The sequence below is a fragment of the Neoarius graeffei genome, chromosome 3, assembly GCF_027579695.1.
Source record: "Neoarius graeffei isolate fNeoGra1 chromosome 3, fNeoGra1.pri, whole genome shotgun sequence".
Taxonomy (NCBI): Eukaryota; Metazoa; Chordata; class Actinopteri; order Siluriformes; family Ariidae; genus Neoarius; species Neoarius graeffei.
Window position 1 is genome coordinate 116,118,088 of NC_083571.1, and position 21,714 is coordinate 116,139,801.

The window sequence follows — 21,714 nt, forward strand, 5'->3', positions numbered from 1 at the left end:
ATGATTGCGCTCTAATCAGGAACAGGTGCATGGTCGTTAGTCCTAATTGTGCGGCGTGCGTGGCCGTGAGAGATGTAACCAGGCAGCTGTTTGAGGTATCGAGTTTGATATTGGATGGTAACTCTATAATAACGATGTAAAGTGAAAGTGCTGTTTCACTGCTGAACACCAGGCACCCAGCACTGTAATAAATGTCATGGTGGTGTTTCTGGTGCATGGCATGCGGTGTCAAACAAGGGAATAAATACACACTGGTAACTGCATTGCGTCTCTCGTTATCAGTATCGCTGTCACAACACAATGCAGCGATTTACTGACGTGAAATACACGACACAATTCGATGGTTCATCTGCTATCATGTTCTATTCGGGTTGATTTTGCATCCTTGCAAATATTTTGCTCATCCACTCATCGGGATGTTGTGTGAGGATATTAGCAGATGCCTCTTCGACCATCTGTGCGTGAAGGCTGCACATGTAGTCAGATTTGCAGATTTGTCGTTCAAATTTATACAAGTCTTTTCTGCCCATAAATCTGAGCTCTCTGTTCACGATCAGTGTCGTGTATCGTTTCCTACTGCGTACTACTTTTCCTCCTGTTCACTCGCTGTTTCCTGAGTGAAATGTTTTTAATGATCAGTGGTTCTCAGTTTTTCATGAGGCCATCCTTAAAAAAAATCCGTTTCCTGTCCACCGGGTGGGCAAAAAAAATTTTAGTTGGGAGGGAGGGATTTTTATTTTTTATTTTTTTTATTATATATGGATGGATAAGAAATCGCAATGCTGTGTTTGCTTTTTCTTTCAGTACTTTTTTTATTACAAAATCAGACACATTTAATAAAATGACAGTTAAATCAACTGAAACTTGTACAAAAACTTTAAGTTAGCGTTTTAAATGCTGACTGCAACATTTGCAAAACTTTTACAAAGGTACTTAAAATGTCCGACACACGGACTTTTTGTAGTTCTAAATCGACCGTTAGGCCTAGATCGGATGAAATTACACTATTAAAATGATCACTGAATGATTTGTTTTTCTGAATCTTTACTATTTTGCTGTTCGCTAGAATACCATTTTGCGATTTCACACTTAAGCAAATGTTTGAAAACTCCGGATCTCCTTCCTTCATGGTGGCTGCCATTTTTTTGTGCCGCACAGCGCATGCGCAGAGCTGATTCGACAGGGCTTTCCACAAGCGCCGGCCACACAATTAAGTCCAGCCGGCTACTTTAATGACTATTTTTGTAGCCCACAGGCTCTAAATATTAATTTTCGATTTTAATAAAATTAAATGTTTATCTAACGGACTGACAATAATGTCAAACTGAACCGTTGATCAAGGGAGAGTAACTCATCCGCGCCCCAACATGCGGTGTGCGCGCGCACTCGGCACATGCTCAGCTGCGTGAATGTGTCATGCACCGAAAATAAGAGATTTACAAGCCAGGAACGCCTCATGATGCAATACGCAAGAAAAGAAAGAAGATTTACTGCCATTTTACTTTGTATTTGAGTAAAGTGAATAAATGAATAAATGGTCTGTGGAAAATACACTTAACCCTGGGAACTGCGTGCACAGGAGTTTTTGTGTTTAAACCCCCCCCCCCCCAGCTACTTATTTGTCATGGCTGGCTAGTATGAGCCTTAGTGGAAAGCCCTGGGAATGCGGAAATGTCAAGTTCGATTTTAGATTTACGAACGCGAAAAAAATGTCAAAACCGGCGTTTAAAAAAAATTTCACCCGCACAAACGGCACTCACCCGGCCGGTGGACCGGAAACAGAACCTTTTTTAATAATGGCCTGATGTTGAAGTTATAAGGATGATGATCTAACTGTACTGCAGTTACCCACGCTTTGCGTTGTCGTGTGTTTTTCTTTTTTTCAGGAAAGAATGGGCAGCGCTGGGGAACATTGGGAAAGACGAGGCCATGGTGGAATTTGTCAAGCTATTAAATAAATGCTGTACTTTATTCGCGCCGTTCGTCGCATCTCACAAGATTGAAAAAGAGGAGCAAGAGAGGAAGAGGTGAGGTCGTGTGTGTGTGTTATCGCTCTGCCTGTCCATCTGTAAACGTAAATTAAAATGTGTCTGTGTGAATTAAAATGGACCTCCCACCTTCAACCTGTATTGGTGCACTGGTGGATGACCCATCAATCATGGTTCAAGCCAGGCTGCATTATAACAACATTACCGATCTCCTGCTGCCTAAAACATCAAGGCAAACCCTTTTGTCCATTCAAAGGGAGCGCAACATGGAGTATTGGTCCAGCCTGAAGCTCCAGGGAAAGCTGGCTAAACTTACCTGTGCAGACCACTCTGTATCACATGCCATATACATCAATAACTCTATCAGCGACGAGATCATCACCTTCTGTGTGAAGGCTCGTTTACAGGTTCTCCCCACCTAAATATAATCTCTTTCTGTGGTTCCCCTCTACCCATTCCCCTTTCTGTATACTACACGATCATCCACAACATTCGGAGTCAGTAGCCCACATTATGAACAGTTGTTCATTATATAAAGGACTGTATACTGCCAGACATGACAGACTGGTGGACCTCATCGCCGTCCAGATTCCCCGTACTCCACAGGAACAGATCTACAAACACACCTCTGTAAAGCCACATTGGTTCAACTCATCCACAAACCCGTTTTCAGGAATAGCAAACACACCGGATATCATTTGCTTGTCACATGACGACAAAACAGTCAGACTCTTTTTTTGAAGTAGCTTGTGCTTTTGACCTGTTCATGGAGGAATCTTGCTGTACAAAAAAACTAAAATACCAGCCTCTAGTATCTGCCATTGAGAGCTATGGTTACACATGCTTGCTCATTGTGCTTGTCTTTGGGAGTCTAGGCCATGTACATAGGTTGGTGGTCAGTGGACTTAACGTCAGTGGATTAAGTAAAAGAAGTGCCAGACAGCTAGCTAAATACTGCTCCATATCAATAGTTATAGGGAGCATGTTCATCTGGAAGAGAAGATGCTTCCTGTATCCCTGAGACTGCATCGCCATAACAGGATGTTTTTGGTCCTGAGAGTGTTGGGATTATTCACTATATTTGGTTCCTATTGATATTAACTTGTAATGTGGAATCAAATAAAGTATATAAAATGTGTTATTGCTCTGTCTGTCCATCTGTAAACATTTTAGTTTCTGGAGCATAACTCAAAAACTAGTAGGAATTTTTTTTTTTTTTTTTCACGAAACCTGACAGTTATGTTAAGTGACTAGAGGAGTTGTGGCTTTTGACATTTTTAGGATGAGATTTTTTTTTTCCTTTCTTTCTGTATTTCCATGGCAACCAATTCAACTTAGGAAAATTTGGAGTGGGGTTTCATGTGGGGGGGATTCGTCATCTCCTGACGACTCTTGTATAAGTCGTGTGTGCGTTTTATATATTGTATGTGTAGAGCCAATGATTTTCCGTTTCAAAATCTGGCTTTTTCCGTTTCGGACAATGAAAAATTCCGTTTCACAATTTCAGTTCAAAATTGTTGTTTGGCTCCAGTTTAATAATTCTGGCTGGCATAATTTTACTTGGGTTTCAAAGTATTGCATCTCCAGACACAAGTGGTCCTTTGCATGATGAAGTCATTCATGAAAAAAATATAGAATAAAACAATTACTCTGACAGGAAGCTGATAAATTGCATTAATAAAAAAAATGAAAGTGGGATCACAGATTGAGACAACTCAAAATACTTTACTTGACATACTGATAACAGATAAATCAAGAAAGTAGGATCACCGTTAACTAAAAACCCATCTCATATATAATATATGCAATATAATAGCATATAATATCTTAATATAATATTGAGAGTACTGATAAATTAATACTCAGTAAGGCAAGGCAAGTTTATTTCTATAGCACATTTCATACACAGTGGCAGTTCAGTGTGCTTTATAGAAGTAAAAGCAAAACAGTAAACAATAGAAAATAAAATTACATAAAATAATTGGGGAAGAAAAATAAGAATTAAACAATAGTAGAAATAAAATAATAAAATGAAAAAAAGTTCAAAAAAGGAATCAGCCTCGAGATTAATTATTATTATGGGTTTAACTCATAAAGCGCGCTCTTCCCGTGGCTCTTCCATGAGGATCACCAAAAATCGTCCCGCAGACAAAATCTACGAGTAATGCTTACTGAGCCTGTAATGACAATACTCATAACTGACTGTTTAAAATATTACTCTCGATCCATCTTTTTTAGTCCACCACAAACTCATGAAACAATATTCTCTAACAAAACACAGACTAGAATAGTTTAACTTTGAGTGTAATGACAGTCCTGAATATTCCTTGCAGATCAATCATTGAGGACTCTGAGTACCGAGAAACGCTGCTCGATATCGCCATTATGATGGACCATTATAAGTTGTTTAGTGTTGGTCGCCGTGAGACTGAATCTTCTGTCATTTAGATGTTTATACATGGAAAAGGAGCGCTCAACGTCCACACTCGCCACTGGCAACCATATGGCGTCCTTGGCCACCAGAGCCAATGTTGGCACCCTCTGCTGGAGGCCAGACCAAAAGGCTAGCAGATCTGCAACGGATTCAGGGAGCTTGTCTTGTTGCTTCTCGACGTAGATCTCCCACTCCTCTCTCAAGGTAGCATCTGGATCTCTGAAGGCTGGGATGGCCTTGTGGTCGCCGATGTCATGCAACTGGTTGGGATCAAAAACACGAGCAGCCTGGCCATCAAAATGTTTGTCAAGTTTCTCCAACGACTTCTGGAATACCCCATGGAAGAACTTCATCACTTTTCTGCATTCTTGCTCCTTCACCCTGGATAGAAGCTGGTCAGTCTTCAGACCAAAGGATTCCTTCGTTGTGCCAGATCTCAGGTAGGCCCTACCTGAGATCTTGCACAAGCCTCCGTTCCGTTCAGCACGGTGATCAGCCGCAAGGTGAACTTGCATTAAGATCTGTGGATAAATGGTCTTGTGTGTCACAAGTTCCAGGTTTTGTTCAATGGCCACGCCCTGATTTTTCTCCCCTGTGACATAGAGATGTATAATTCTTTCACAGATCAAACAGATACGCATGTAAATTTATCATTCGATGATTGATAATTTAAATCCATATTTTAAATTATAGTCACGCTGGAAATGGGCCAGTCAGTCTCTTATGATAGAGCTATGATATGCCCACAGTCAAAGGTATACTGATTAACACCATAAATATTAGAACTTGTGCCAAGTGTGATTGAATTCTAAATTCTACAAGGATAGATGAATAAAATTCAAACACTCATTTCATAGCAAGGTTACCAATCGGAACAATTTGGCTAACCTTTGAAAACTCCTTCATACAGATGTATGTGAGCAGCATGGTAGATGATGGCTACAAACCAGGAATTCCACCAGGGGGGTTAAGAAAACAAAACCTATGTAGCTACCGTTTAATGTAAAACTGATGAACTTATTCATATTAACTATTTCTGGCTAATGTAATGATAGCAATTATATACTGATTATAATTCCATTATTAGGATATAATCTAAATTAATACATAAGATTTTCATGTAAATAATAATAATATCCAGCACCCTTAAATTTCAGCAGTCGTTACATACTATGATAACCAACATTAATTTGAGTATAATAAAATGCTCCCAAATTCCTAATGTCATAATGAATTGTATACTATCTCAGCAAAAAAAATAATAATAATGCCAGTGTTTGCATGGCTGTAAAGAATGGATTCCTTTCTTTTCGTTTTGATATATAAGCTTGCAATAAAATACCTTGTTGACACTAGGGATGGCGAAAACTAAAAAAAAATCTTGACGGACCACCGAGCCTCATTAGCCGGTTAAAGTCGGTTAACCTATGAGTTAACGGCACGCCTTTTGGCGGATGCCGCCTTTTTCACGGCTGAATCGTGCAGATCCGATTTTTTTTTTTTTTGGGCGAGGGGGGCGTTGGAGTGTCTGAATAATTTCATCAGAGTAAATTCTGTATTAAAATTACTAAATGAGCAAATGCCGTTACAGTCCATGAAACAGGAAGGAGAAGAAAACAGTAAATCAGAAAGCTGCGCATGTTTTCGCGGAAGCTGCGCAAATGTGCGCAGCTTTCTGATTTACTGTTTTCTTCTCATACTTCCTATGTTTCATGGACTGTAACAGCATTTGCTTATTTAGTAATTTTAATACAGAATTTACTCTGATGAAATTATCCAGACACTCCAACGCGCCCCCCCCCCCCCCCCCCCCCCCCAGAAAAAAAAATCTGATCTGCACGATTCAGCCGTGAAAAAGGCGGCATCCGCCAAAAGGCGCGCCGTTTGCATCCCTGAATAGTAATTTGTAAGCTAAAAAGCCTGTGTCTACACTTTTCTTTCACCAAGTGGCAGCTGTCTTCAACTGGGGCGGGACATGACTGAATGGGTGTTTCTGATTTGTAAGCTGTCGTCCTTACACCGCATGGCATGCCCCAAGCGTTTACAACACAGAATTCCAGGTTCTCCGCTCCAAAATCGGCAACTTCAAAACGATTTGATTTTTTTTTTTTTTTAACCGACAACCAAAAAATTAACCGGTTGACGTTGATTCGGTTAACCATCAGTCAAACGGTCATCGGTTAACATCCCTAGTTGACACTGGTACTGGAGGGAGTTTGACCTGGTCCTGTGGAAGATATTCAGGCAGGTATCGACTCTTCCACCCTGGCTTTTTGAAGAAGGCTGATTTTTATCGTTGTCACCAGGGTAGCTGTGTGTGTGAAGTCTGGCCACTTTACAAACACATCTCCTGCTAGATTCGGAATATGTGCAAGGCAATGGATGTGCAGCGTGTTTGAGAAAATGGAGGAGATAACGTCAAAGGCTTTGTTGCAGTGGGCTGCTGAATCAGTGATAAATGCCAGAATATCGGCACATTTTATCTGTAGACCAGTCGCTGCTTGTATGACTGCTTGACTCGATGTCGAATGATTGCATGCCTCGAGCCTCACGACATCAATCAAGAGGTATTGACCCCGGACCCTTGGCACAACATTCAGGATGCTTTGGTCTTGGTTATCTGTTGTCTCATCAGCGATGATGGACACGGGAACATCACATACAATCGACTTCAACGCGTCAAAATGGGAATCAAAAAGACGCTGCACTTGCCTTAGCGTCGCCGCCTGTGGTAATGCCCCACCCTGTTGACAGTGGGTTTTTTTTTTTCATGAAACCCTTCATCATCTTGACTTTCTCGATTGGAATATCTGCCATGGTGCACATTTTCAGAAAGTCGAGTATGAAGTCGTCTCGAAGATCCTTGGATCTCGTCAACATTGGAAGGGTCACTTGCTTGAATGCCGCATCGGGGCGCAAATTCTTCCAAAGCGCGTGTTTTTTGGATTTCAGGTGGTCCTTGCACATGTCAACCCTGACAATCAATGCTGTGGTCACACAACTTCTCATCTCATTATCTGTAGCTGCTTTATCCTGTTCTACAGGGTCGCAGGCAAGCTGGAGCCTGTCCCAGCTGACTACGGGTGAAAGGCGGGGTACACCCTGGACAAGTCGCCAGGTCATCACAGGGCTGACACATAGACACAGACAACCATTCACACTCTCATTCACACCTACGCTCAATTTAGAGTCACCAGTTAACCTAACCTGCATGTCTTTGGACTGTGGGGGAAACCGGAGCACCCGGAGGAAACCCATGCGGACTCGGGGAGAACATGCAAACTCCGCACAGAAAGGCCCTCGCCAGCCACGGGGCTCGAACCCAGGACCTTCTTGCTGTGAGGCGACAGCACTAACCACTACACCACAGTGCCGCCCTGGTTACAAAACTTATAAAATAAAATGTCATTGTTGGCGTAGAAATCGTCTGGAAATTGCTTCTCACGCTCAGAAGCCGTAACTCTACTGATAGGATGCATTCGCTTCTTTTTCGCGGTCGCCGTCCTGGTTGCAACACGGGGAGCGAATCTGTAAACAAGCAGCTCATTAGTTGGCTAGGTGTGCCACAAGCCAATCACAGTCACCGACAAAGCTGCCTTGACCGGAAAGGCGTGTCTGCTTGGGCGTTAGCGGCAGTTACAATTTGACATGCGAGCAATGTTGAAAAAATGAATACAAGCGCAGATATACTAAACCATTATTTCCAAAAAATTCTGTTTGGCAGTCAAAAATCTGTTTCACTATAAAAATTCCGTAATTTCCGTCTGTTTTCCGCCATCGCGGAAAATCATTGGCCCTGTGTGTGTCTGTCCACGTTCACTGGATATGAGCAATCGCGCGCTCTGATTGGCTACTCTACTGCTAGGATATCGGCTCATATGAAGTGAGTAGAGAAAAACAAAATGGCAGCACGTGTTGCTGAACCAACCGAGGACGAAATAAAAACTCAACTCAAAAACAAAACCCCAAAAAAGCAACAAAATATGGAATAAAAGTATTTTTTTTTCCCCAAATATTATTATTATTATTATTATTACATTTCTCACAGATTGCTCCTGTCATTTCACCGGTTTGTTTATATTCCGTCGGACGTTTTGTATCAAGTTTTTATTCATCGAATTTGCAAAAAATAAAAATGCTCCGTTTCTGAAAATCCAGTGACTGTGGATAGAATAAGTTATTCCACTCGGTCTCATCGTACATGGCTTATAGCCGCGATCAGCTCATGTACAACTCCATGTCGTGGAATAACTGTTAAATATCAGAGGTGCGACAGTGATTACAGACTGTAGAAACGTTTGCGTTAAATATATAAAGTCTATCGTGATCGATCGTTACGTAAGGATTAAAGCGTGATGCCGAAAGCACGAGGCTCAGCGTGAGACTCTTTTTCTTTTCTCACAGCCGTTATACGTTTCATCCTGTCGTGACCGTGATTAGTACTGACACTGAAAAAGGTTATGGGAAGTCATTCTCAGAAATATCTTTCAGCAAAAAGATTATCTATTGTGTGAAATGAGACCCCAAACTTTCTTCAGTCTGATTTTCCAGCACGCACTCGCTCTTTTCTGTCATCTCCTGCTGAAACCGTAACTGCTGTTTCGAGAGAATTTCATCTTCGGTTGCAAACTTTGCTGATTTTAGTTTCTGCTGACCAAACATTTCAGTGAATAACATTTTGAACCACAACAAGTCCTTTGTTTGTACCTTTTTGATGACGCAAGGCCTCGTCCGGTCCCTGCAAATAAATACATTTGTTTTAAAAAAATCAGACGAGCCGTTTTGGGTGCCACACATTTTTCCGTTCTCGGTTAAAAAAAAAACGTGCTGATGAAGGCTTCCTGTTGTGCTTCCTACTATCTCGCTGTTTTCCTGTCACGTGTGTGTGTATGCCTGTGTGTTCCAAGGTACTACTAAAAAACAGGATGTGATTGAGCAGGAAAGTTGAAAGGCCGCGCTTGTCGGTGCATTTCCATGTAAACGTGCAAAATGTCGTCTTGTGTTTTAAAGGTTTTATGTGCGATGTGTGTTTGTATGTTTCAGGAGGGAGGAAGAGGAGCAGCGGCGCCAAGAGGAGGAGGAACGGGCGCGTCAGTTGCAGGAGGAGGAGCGGCGCCGGAGGGAGGAGGAGGAGAGACTGAGGAGAGAAGAGGAACAGAGGAGGCAGGTTGAGGAGGAGAGACTCCGTGTGGAGCAGCAGAAGTGAGTGAGAAGAATCGTAAGCACTCGAATGAAAGCCTTTCTCCTTCTTTGACGCCTGTTTTGTCGTGACTGCTGTCTCTGAGGCAGCTCCTTCAGGGAAGGGGGTGTGTTTCATGTCCTTGCTTCACTAGACAGTGAACAATGATTTTAGTGGAGTGTACTCAGGGATGCGAGTTTTAGCCATTTAGCACTACGTTGGCCCAGAAATGCACAAAATGCAGCTCTTAAAGCAGATATGAGGAACCTTTTTTTATTTTTAAATACATTTCTGAGTGGATAGTATCTCCATCCTTGACTCTTGTATGCTGTATAAATAGGAACAAAAATATATATTTTTGAGAGTTAAAATCGACCGCAAAGTTGCCACTGGAGCTGAGCCAGCCAGCCGAGTGCGTGACGTCACAGCGGGAACCGGTTTTAAGGCCGAGGCCTTTTACAGCTATAGACCAAAGTCTTATAAATAATTTATAGTGAAAGTAAGAAATAGCGTTACCGACTTGCTCAACTAAGACTGATTTGACTTCACTGATTGTGAAGTCATTAAAACAGGATGGGTGCTATAACTTATGCAACAGACATGTACACGCATGCATTTTCACTGATAAAACGTAAAAGGCTCATTAAATAATCAGATGAACCGAGACAATCACATTCTGAAGCAAATTAAATAATCTTATACTGCTAACTTAAACACACAATACAAGTGATATGGATTAATCTAAATGCAGGAAAACATGTTTTGTATCCAAATGAGAGTCGGAGCTTACTCGTCTGCGTTCTCGCTTCTTGAAGGCCGAGCTTGTGGCCGATTTGTTTTTGAAACAATCTGACTTTCAGTTGTTTGTTCAGTTCTCCGTTCATTCGCTTCTTCCACAGAAGGGCGAGATGGCAGCGATATCCAGTTTAGAAATAAGATGGCTGCTTCACTCATTCTCTCCATACTGTGTACTCCGCCATTACTGCTCAGCTCAGGCAATTACTAAAATCCATGACGGAACGGGATGTCACCAGTTTTAGCAACAACCACGGGGAGGTCACTGCCCGAGCGATATGTCCCGTCCCGTTCCATCCCGGGTTTTACCAACAACCCTCGGCTTACGCTCCAGGAGGACTGGAGCAACTGAACTCACTTTTTTTTTTTTTAAATAAATAAATAAATGAATAAATACTTTCCTCTTCTTGTTTTTCTTTAATTGTTGGTCCTGCACCCTCTTTCAGTACAGCCTTATAGCCAACGCTCCTCAACAGATCAGAGGTCTCGTACGAGTCCTCAGTAAAATGTGCAGAGCAGAGGAGAGACCACTTCATAGGCGCCCAGTGTGCCCGTGAGCTTCTTGCAAAACGCATCCAAATCTTTGCAGATTGAACATTCTTGGGCCGTGAATGCAACGTAAATCCACCTTCTGTCGTGTTGCTGCACCCGCCAGCAACACATCTACGTGGCATGGCGATAAATTAGCTCAAAATGGAGGATCGGAGTTGCAGTCAGCGCTGTGTTTTAGTATAGCGGAAATGGCGATGAGAGCGATAGACTTCCTGCTGTGACGTCAAGGTCATTCACTCAGACCGCTACCTATATAAGTCACTTTAACCGTAAAAATTACTATGTTAGATTCATTGTTGATGCTTAAAACTATTCCTGTGCCATTCTTGAGGTCTCAAGGCGTTTATAAACGAAAGTGAGGCCATGGCTCTGCGTATCTGCTTTAAGGAGAAAAAATTCAACAATCTCAAGTTTGGTATTAAAGGCTACACTGATTAAGTCCGGAAGTTAACATTAAGCTTTTTATCCAGTGATTTAAAACTTGAGTGTGTGTGGAAGGTGACACGGTTTCCATTTTGTGACCCTAGGATTTATGACACATGGTTTTTTTTTTTAATAGTTTATGGTTTGTCATTTTGAATTGAAAGAGGGTTTTGTAAATTATTTTATTTATTTTTAAATGCATAGTTATGGTTCTATTTTTTTGTTTTTGTCAACATCACTGAGGCGTGTCCTGTTCATCTTTCACTTCCAATAGGAAATGATACCAGGCAAAACGCTGGCCCGAAGAATGACCTCAGAGCAGTTATTCATGCATTTTACATTAAAATTCTGGACATCCCACTTTTAAATATCACTCATCCTGTTACGAATCAGAATCCTTTTATTTGCCGTACACGCTGCCCTCCACGATTATTAGCACCACTTGTAAAGGTTAGGGAAAAAAATTCTTCCTTTTGGTGAAGTCGCTTCATCTCCTGCTGAAAAAATGAGAGAAATCCAACCTTTAATGGAAGAAATTTACTCAGAGAAAAACAAATCCCTCAGATTTATTTTAAATTGTCAACAGAAACACGCCACTATTATTGGCACCTCTGGAAATTATAGTGACACAATCTAGGGTTAACTGAAGCATGTTTTTCCCATTTAAATTGTACAGTATTTTTTAGTAGACTGGAGTGTGTAGGAACTTTCAAGCTGTAATCCATGACTTCCTGATTAACCGGGGAACAAATATGAGGTGACGCAGAGGCCAAATTCCCTCACCGTGTCTGAAATCACTCACTACTCACTATATAGTGGACTATGTACGGTAGTGAGTTCACCGTTTTGTAGTGCTGTGAGGATTATTACACCCTGTATAGTGATGTAATAGTATCCCACGATGCATTGTGAAAAGTAGTGTACAACTGATAGGCACTAACCAAGCAATATATCCCATCATGCATTGTGGTTGCGCTGAAAGGGGGGGAAAAAAGTGTTGGGGTGAACGGACGGAGGAAGAAACACCATTATAAACAGACATTCCAGTACAATTAAAAATAGTAAGAGAATAGAAAAAAGCTAAAATAGAATAAGATATAATACAAGAAGAGTGCAGAGTGAGGAATTAATCAAAAGAATCAATTTTGATTTAATAAAAGGCAGCGGCGAAGAAGAAAAGTATTCAGCCTCGATTTAAAAGAACTGAAAGATGCAACAGACACAAAGTACTTTTGTATTTATTAATGTAGGAAATACGCTCACTATAATATGGATTTATCACTTGCATTTATTTATTATTTTGAAAACCACCCGCTGTCTGATCTGGCACGTTTTAATTGTGACAGTAATGATGTAAATAATGGCGCAGCGGAGTCGTGTCCAAAAGTGTGGGTTTTTTTTTTTTTTTCCCCCCATTTTACCAATGAGCTCACTATATAGTAATTCCCTAGATCAGTGGTTCTTAACTGGAACAGTCTTGGGACCCACAATTTTCCATGGTCATTAGGTCGCGACCCAATTTTTTTTAGCGTTCAAGTCAATTTAATGTAATTCTCAAAATATAACCATAATATGTAATAATAACTTATTATTATTATTATTATTATTATAATAATACCTGTGTTTGCATCTGCATGGCCATTATATGCTGTATGTCTGATCAATAAACATAGGCAAAACAACGGCTTCATGCTCTCATGTGCAAGTGTCTCACCACATACCACACAGATGGGTTTCTGTACCATTTTGTCCTCAACACAACTAAATCCATATTTCAAATATTCGGGGTCGTACCGTTGTTTCAACATGTTGTTCACCACTCAAATGACTAGCACGCATGTTATGTCGCATAAACATTCTGCGTGTATGGCAACAAATGACACGGAGCTGGAATCGTCTATCAAAATAAGAGTTGCAAATTGTCGCAGAAAAAAGTTGCACTTTTTTTTTTTAGAGAATCAATGAATTAGCATTTTTTTTTACACCACAGCTCCGCGACCCACCCAGGACCCCTCCGCGACCCACCAGTTAAGAAACACTGCCCTAGATAGTGCGTAGGGAGTAAGCGAGTGAGTAGTTTCGGACACAGGGTTGGTCATCCATCAGCATGGGAAAGATAAGAGAACACAAACCAAATGGGGGAGAAGTGTGTTGACCATCAGTCAAGGAATAGTTCTTTTAAAAAAAAAAAAAAAGCGACTTGCCTGAAAATGTCCATTTCTATTGTTAAGGCAATAATAAAAAAGTGGACACCAACTGGAACTGTTCTAAACTCCCCAAGAAGAGGAGCCAAGTTTATTTTGCAGGAAGACCCAAAATGTTTACATGGATTAGGAATTCTTTTTGGTGTTTGGTCACGATGGATTCAGTACGCACATCTCCGACAACCCCAACACGGTTACCATCCTCATATAGGAGATTTAAAGTGTATATTCTGGACCAATATATATATATTTTTTTAATATGAAAGTATGTCCCTTTACACACTCATCCAGAAGGGTAATTTTGCACAAGGCCATCTGTCTACAGCAGAAAAAAATAAAATAACAAAACGCATCTGGAAAAATCCCAAGGGAGTCTGGAGCCAGGTTCGTGACGTCACCTGCGGAAGCGCCAGCAGGCTGCACGAGCTTTGCACAGTTTCAGTGCACAGCCTGTGTAGACCAAGCGCTCCCATTTCTCTGTTTGTCTGGTCTTTTGGAAAACGATGAGTACTAATCCCATCAAGATTGGTGTTGCTACACCCTCCGACGATACATCTGTTAACCATTTTAATAATTATCGATAATGTTGAAGAAATTTGCAGAAAACCACCAGGTCGTTTTCTCATAAACAAACCAGCACTGACGTAGGATTCAGAGGGAGGCGTCCCGCACGCGATGTCACGAAAATCAATGTTTGCCGGGAAATCCAAACGCCAAGTTTTTTCAGAGGCGGACCAATTCGCCTCAAATGGCTTGATTTCAACTGAATGTTTCTGGTATTGCGCAAGGGAAAAAAATTGTGCAGAATGTGACCGATATTTGACAAGTTTAATATAAAATAGGAGAATTGCATCGATCTTGCTCCTGAATTTACCCGTGATATGCACTTTAAGCAGGAATGGGAGGCTCAGTTGCAATTTACATAACAGTGGAGGTAGAAATAGCAGCTGGATGCAGTTCAGGGTGCATTAGAGTGGGGTATTTGTGGTGTAGATTAAAAAAAAAAAAAAAAAACTTCTAATGATATGATGCAGGAACCAGGAATACAACTATTTGTGCGAGTTAAAAAAAAAAAATTATTCATGATGCCTGCTTGAAACTCTGTGGAGAATCGCACCTCTGTGTTGTGGACTTGAACAGGAAATGAAAAGTTGCCTGTTTTTGCTCGTAGTGATTTAATAGTGATGCTAAATATCCTTGTAAGAATCATGTAACAGTCTAAGACTGCAGCAGTATTGCCTCACAAAGCTTTTACGCTTACAGTTTAATGTGTTCTGGTTCTTGCAGACAGCAGATCATGGCTGCGTTAAACGCGCAGACAGCTGTGCAGTTCCAGCAGTACGCGGCGCAGCAGTACCCGGACAGCCCCGAACAGCAGCTCATTCTCATCAGGCAGCTGCAGGAGCAGCATTACCAGCAGTACATGCAGCAGCTCTACCAGGTGCAGCTGGCGCAGCAGCAGGTTCGATACCTCCCTGAGAGTCTCTGTAATAGGCCTGTAAGGAACAAAACACGACATGGCACGCTGTTGGAGGAAAATAATCAATGACTCAGCCCATGTTTACATTAGACCGTATCAGCGGATCATCAGATTAACGTTTTTAAAACGATTAGTGTGCACACAGCAACACCAATACATGATTTGCATGCACACAGCAACACCAATACACGGATACGCTCGGCTCCGCAGGCATCCTGCGCTCCAAATCACTCCGCCCTGAACAGCGAGTGCCCTCTGGAGGGTGCGCACTCCGGCCTTGCACAGCTCACAGAGCACGCGAGTGAAGTGAACGATCAGTGATTCGGGACTGAGCCGCTGTGTGTGTGATCCCAGCGCATATCACTTACCACTCGCAAGTGGAAGGATGGCAAGCCTAAAGACAATCATAACTACACAATGGGCAGTATTTGCATCAGTATTTGCAGTATTTTCATACTTTTATACTCTTTAATGAAAGGTGATACAAGGCGGAAGTCCGCGCCGTTTTTCAGCAGTCGCGTCACATGACCAACGCCAGCGAATCAGGAAGGTGGATGTCACAGTGACGTTGTCCAATGAGACGCCAGCTAGAGCTCAGCACAGCGTATCCGCGTATCCTCAATGTTTACACAGCACCGGACCAGACACGATCTGGATTGAATACGTGGACGCTGGCGGATTCCCGTTTCCAGGCGGTTTAATGTAAACGGACAGTGCATCCGCGAAGAAAACGAGACAGATACGGTCTAATGTAAACGTAGCCTCAGTTGTGTGTGTGAGAGGCAGTTACTGAAAAATAACCAGTAATCATGTCTGTGTTTTATTCCTCTTGTCCCGCAGCTATTTGCTAATCATCTCCTCACAGAAAATGTCAACGTCAATTATTATATTTCTTTGTTGAATATAAACATTTTAAATCCTATTACTCTTGGATTATGTGAGTGTCTGACATACAAGTTCCTGTTAATGAGCTGTTACTATGGAAATGTTAATGTGTTAAATCCACAGGGCTGTGGTGTGTGGCTCATTAAGGATTTAAAAAGCTCTAAAAAGGATTTGTGACGGCTTTTTTTTTTAAAGACGCATTTAAATAGCACTCGATCCCCTCCCCTCCTGTGAATGAACATGGGGAATTGATATGTAAGGGTTTAGACAAAGTGGTTCAGCTCTCCTGTTTGTCAGTACAACATCAACAAGAAGTTTAATTTGTACAGCAGGTTTCACCAACCCAAGGACGCCTTACAGAGTAACGGCACTACCGAAAGACGAGCGAAAGTGAACATGACCAAAAAAAAAACCATAACAAAATGACAATTGAGTAGGTGTGTCCAAACATTTGACTGGTGTTTTGTTGTTGTCTTCCCAACCCCCCCCCAGAGAAAAAAATGTATTTTATATTTTTATTATATATATATATATATATATATATATATATATATATATATATATATATATATATATATAATTTTTTCCTTTTGTCTGTTGGTCCCAGTAAATGAGACCCATCCTAATTTGTGTGTCGGCCCCTCTGAAGGAGGTGTGGCCTCCAGCTCCTAACACTCTTAATTCCAGCGGGACAGTTTACACCAAACTGAATCCTATTATACGACACTGAACATTACATTAAATAGCCATAAATTATCATAAGTACCGTATTTTCTGGACTATAAGCCGCTACTTTTTTCCTAGGTTTTGAACCATGCGGCTTATACAAAGGTGCGGCTATTCTGTGGATTTTTCTTCCACCGCTAGGGGCGCTCTAACCGGAAGTAGAATCAAAAATAAGATAGACGAAAAATCAAGGCAAAGAAGAATTAGCAGATCTTTAGCAGATAGAACACGCACGACAAATTACTAACTGGTAATTATTTTCAAATCCAGCGAAGATGATTAAAGTGACTTGTGGTTTCAAACACAGGAGAAATGAAGGTAAATAAATACCGGTTATTTTCTCTTGGTTCTGTTCCGTTTTAATCAGCAAAGTTGCTGCCGTGTTAAAAGGCACTGTTCGGAAAGAATCTGTTCAGGTACATACATGTACATTTACAGTACAAAATCGTTCTGTACATGCAGTAAATATCTAATTTTTCAACATAGATATCTGCGGCTTATAGCCCGGTGCGGCTTGTATATCTTTTTTTTTAATTTTTTTTAAAAAATAGAGCGGATGCGGCTTATATACAGGTGCGCTCTATAGTCCAGAAAATACGGTAATTATGGAATGCTTTAATAGCATTTTATACAGTAGGTTAAATTGTAAATTTATTTGTCTCCGAAAGTGACTTCAACCGTATCCAGTCTTCTCCCCAGGGTTAAAATAAAGCCTTAAAGGAGAACCGAAGTCATTTTTAAACTCGCTTTATTTCTTAATTAACGTGTTATTCAATTACGTTTTCGGTTTTAGGAATCTTATATCGTGACTTGTATTTGCAACTAATTGCAATTAAATATTATACTTATCAGCCTATTCGGTTTTTAGCCGTGTTGAATTGAGTTCGTTTGGTCCACGGCAGGCGTCGCTTATCCGCGCGATCTTCACGAGACTTGTGCGAGACTTTGAAACGTGACGTGTCAGCCAGGTGTCAGCGCCGCCATTTTGAAAACTGTTTTCCAAATGAAGTATTGCACAAAAACGAGTTTAAATGACGATTACTGCCGACTTTTTTCAAACTTTCCTGATTTGCTATCAAAACAAACAAAACTTCCGGCTTGATTACGTCAGCATTCGAAAGAGGGCGCGCGCGTCTTTTGACGACGGCAGATGTCGGTCGCTTTGATTTTCCGCTGTACGTTTTACTTCCGTTCTACGATGTCTCGCACAGGTCTCAACGAATCTCGTTTACGGCCGTTGCTTTGACATATGGAGTGATATATTACAGAGCATATTTCACATACTCAACTTGCTATAGCAGCGACAAAATAGCAATCAAAAATACGTTCCTATATTTAATAAAATGAGAGCAATAGAATTATTTTTATTTATTTTTTTTTTAATTGCTTTCAGTTCTCCTTTAACTTTTTTGGGTGGCCGCAGAAAATTTTGAATAAAGGGGGCTTGTTTGGTGGCATCTGGTGATATTTTTTATTTCCCCCCCCTTTTCTTTTCTTCTCCCTTCTTCTTAGGAGCATTTTATGGTGGTACTTTTTACTGTTAACATGGTTGAACAGGTGGCTACAACAAGGTGAGGTCTGTGATGCTGTGGTTTGCAGCGTGGGGTTCACATGAGCAATAAATGGTCATCTGACAACAATGTAGTGTATATAATAAAGCTGTTTTATTCCCTGAACCACTGCCAGAACACCACTAACCAAAAGTTTAAAGGAGTTCTGTTGCAGTTAATAATAATAATAATAATAATACTACCACCCCCTGCAGACTGCATTTACTGCACAAATGTCACAATCTTGAGTAGTGCCTTTATACTTAGGCCTAATTAATACTTCAAGCTTCAGTTTCGGCTTTGTTTCTTTCCTCTTCTCTTGCTGGCTCTTCTGTCATTTAGCTGTTGAAAATATGACTCTATGGTGCGCTGAACACCATTCGCGCCTCTTTTTGGCATGATTGAAACGTGGAGCTGTATACCCACCACACACACACACCATAAACCACGATCTCACTGTGCACTGAAGTGTCATGGTACCAGTGCAGCAGCAAAGTGATTGAGGGTGTTTCTTGTGATTGGGGATTTCCCGGGGGTGTTTCCGGTCTGCCTGAGTGCATCATGACAGCGAACCGGTCAGAGCAAAAAAAATTTTTTAAAAATAGCGTGTCGGCATGAAATGAAAGCATGTCGGCTCTGACACGCAGAAGTGCTCTGAGGAGGACAATGCTAGTCTACAAAGAGCTGATGTGGCTGCACATTAGGGGCCTCAACTGTTTCCGCTCATCAGGTTTGGCTGGGATGAAAAGCTGCAGCTACACTGGCCCGATGCAGAGAAGATTGAAGAGTGGTGTAATTTATACACTACCGTTCAAAAGTTTGGGGTCACCCAGACAATTTTGTGTTTTCTATGAAAAGTCACACTTTTTTTTATTTACCACCATAAGTTGTAAAATGAATAGAAAATCTAGTCAAGACATTTTTCTGGCCATTTTGAGCATTTAATCGACCCCACGAATGTGATGCTCCAGAAACTCAATCTGCTCAAAGGAAGGTCAGTTTTATAGCTTCTCTAAAGAGCTCAACTGTTTTCAGCTGTGCTAACATGATTGTACAAGGGTTTTCTAATCATCCATTAGCCTTCTGAGGCAATGAGCAAACACATTGTACCATTAGAACACTGGAGTGAGAGTTGCTGGAAATGGGCCTCTATACACCTATGGAGATATTGCACCAAAAACCAGACATTTGCAGCTAGAATAGTCATTTACCACATTAGCAATGTATAGAGTGGATTTCTGATTAGTTTAAAGTGATCTTCATTGAAAAGAACAGTGCTTTTCTTTCAAAAATAAGGACATTTCAAAGTGACCCCAAACTTTTGAACGGTAGTGTAACTGGACCTTTAACACCTGTCTTCTGTTTTTTTTTTCTTTTCCCCCCTTTAGGCAGCTCTGCAGAAGCAGCAGGAGGACGCTATAGTCCTGTCCAAATTAGACGCCAGCGAGACGTCAGCGTCCCCTGTGGGTGAGGAAGCTCCCACGGTGAACGGCCAGGCAGAGTCGTCTACTGACAGCGTCGATCGAGAGCCAGAGCTGGAGCCTGCAGAGGAGGCCACTGAGAACGGCCCGACAGGTGGGAGCGCTTCGAGAGAGAACCTGAGTCAGGAATTATTTTGCCTTTCGATGCATTCGCATATTACAACACATTTATTATGCAAATTTTGAACAGATTGTCCTCCACTTTCTTTTACTCACTTTCCCTTGCTCACTAGAATCAAGCTTTTTTTTTTTTTTTCGTTTAAAAGATATTCAGTGTTTGTTTTTCTCACATCCTGCCTCACCAGACTCTCCCCCAGTGATCGCAGCCCCCTCTATGTGGACGCGGCCGCAGATCAAAGACTTTAAGGAGAAGATTCGCCAGGACGTGGACTCAGTGATCACAGTAGGCCGAGGGGAAGTGGTCACGGTCCGGGTCCCCACCCACGAGGAGGGCTCCTACCTCTTCTGGGAATTTGCCACGGATCACTATGACATTGGGTTTGGTGTCTTCTTCGAGTGGACTGATTCTACCAACGCCTCAGTCAGCGTACATGTTAGCGAGTCCAGTGACGAAGATGAGGATGAGGACGGTGAGGAAGAAACTGGTTTCATATCCACACAGCGTGTGCTGTTATTACTACTGATGAGTTTACCTACGATGATTTAAGCTTTGATCACATTTTAGAGCAAAAAAAAAAAAAAACTTGTACCAAGGATTTGGTTCCTGAAGAGATGGTCTGGTATGAAAGGTAGTAATGAGGTCTACAGGGTTCTCCCTGGGTTCTGAAAAATCAACTCAAAGGAGTATCCTTCACGTTTTCGTTCACAACTTATCAGCGTGGATTTAATACAGGTTTATACCAACCAAACTGGCACAATTCAGAGATTTGTAGAGACGCAGCTCGGCCTCTCCGTTACCTCTAAAATTTAGGCTCTACTTCAGCCTCTAATAAGAGACAGTGTTGTTGAGTCACTAAACCTTGAGTCAGATTCTAGTCTCGAGTCCCCAGTGTTCAAGTCAGTCATTTAAAAAAAAAAAAAAATTGAGTCACCTCTGCTATTGATCCGAGTCGAGTCCGAGAAAAGTCTCCACCCGCACCATGTGACGGTGTCTGTTTCAGCGCCATTACCGTTAGTTTGTTCCTGAACATGGCGTATGAACAGGTGAATGTGCTTCTCTTTATCAGGGAGTGTGAAGTATTCTGTCAGAGACGGTTGGGAGACGGATGGAAGTGCAGAAGGTGTGTTTATTAATACAAGCGAAGACAAACAATCCAGAATGGCAGGCAAAATCATAAAACGGTGAAACAGGCGATAGGTCGAGCGAGGCACAAACAGGCTATCGTAGACTCGGCAGGATCAAAGACGAGAAACAGGAAATCAGGAAACCAAACAAGGAAATAAGGCTCAGTAATGTATCAGCAATGCAACTCAATACTTCGCAAAGTAAGTGTGTTTTCACAGTTTTTATATCGGCGCACTGACTGCATGTTTATCCTGTGCAGGTGCGAGTCGTTTACGGCACACGCGCGAGAGTCCATTTGGACTCTGTCTATCTGATGCACGCGCCAAGGTGCGCAGGTGTGACACTCTTGCACAAAATTAGTATAAAATTTATTGTCGATATAAATATGCCAAATTACGGCATGTTACAGAAAATAAATGAAAAAAGAGTCCTTGTCTCCAATTTACGAGTCCGAATGCAGTAAAAGCACGAGTCCAAGTCATCAGTGTTCAAGCTGAGTCATGAGTCTGACTCGTGCCCTAATTTTAAGGACTCGTATATGACAAACCTGATGAGAGGGCTGATTTTGGGTTCCCTGTGCACCATCGAGCTAAAATAAACCTCTTTAGTTTGAACTTAAGATTGTTTTAGCATGGAATTATTCAAAAGAGGTATTCGGACTCCCTTTAGCCTTCAACACAAAACTTGATTTACAATTGAACAGAGTCACGAAGAATCTTTGGAACCACCAACAGTGAAGGAATTTGCATTTCCTGTCGATTTAGACACAGG

The 21,714-nt window shown here is 41.5% G+C and overlaps 1 protein-coding gene across 2 annotated transcripts in view; it reads left to right on the plus strand.

The window, feature by feature from the left end:
- The window catches only part of acbd3 (acyl-Coenzyme A binding domain containing 3), a 35,455-nt gene that overhangs the window by 9,068 nt on the left and 4,673 nt on the right, over window positions 1-21,714 (plus strand). The window contains exons 3-7 of one of the 2 annotated variants that reach the window (XM_060917956.1): window positions 1,887-2,027; window positions 9,466-9,624; window positions 14,863-15,037; window positions 19,605-19,791; window positions 20,003-20,287. In XM_060917956.1, coding sequence (XP_060773939.1) covers window positions 1,887-2,027; window positions 9,466-9,624; window positions 14,863-15,037; window positions 19,605-19,791; window positions 20,003-20,287 — 947 coding nt within the window. The remainder of the gene's footprint in view (window positions 1-1,886; window positions 2,028-9,465; window positions 9,625-14,862; window positions 15,038-19,604; window positions 19,792-20,002; window positions 20,288-21,714) is intronic. The other variant, XM_060917957.1, reaches the window with a different exon arrangement.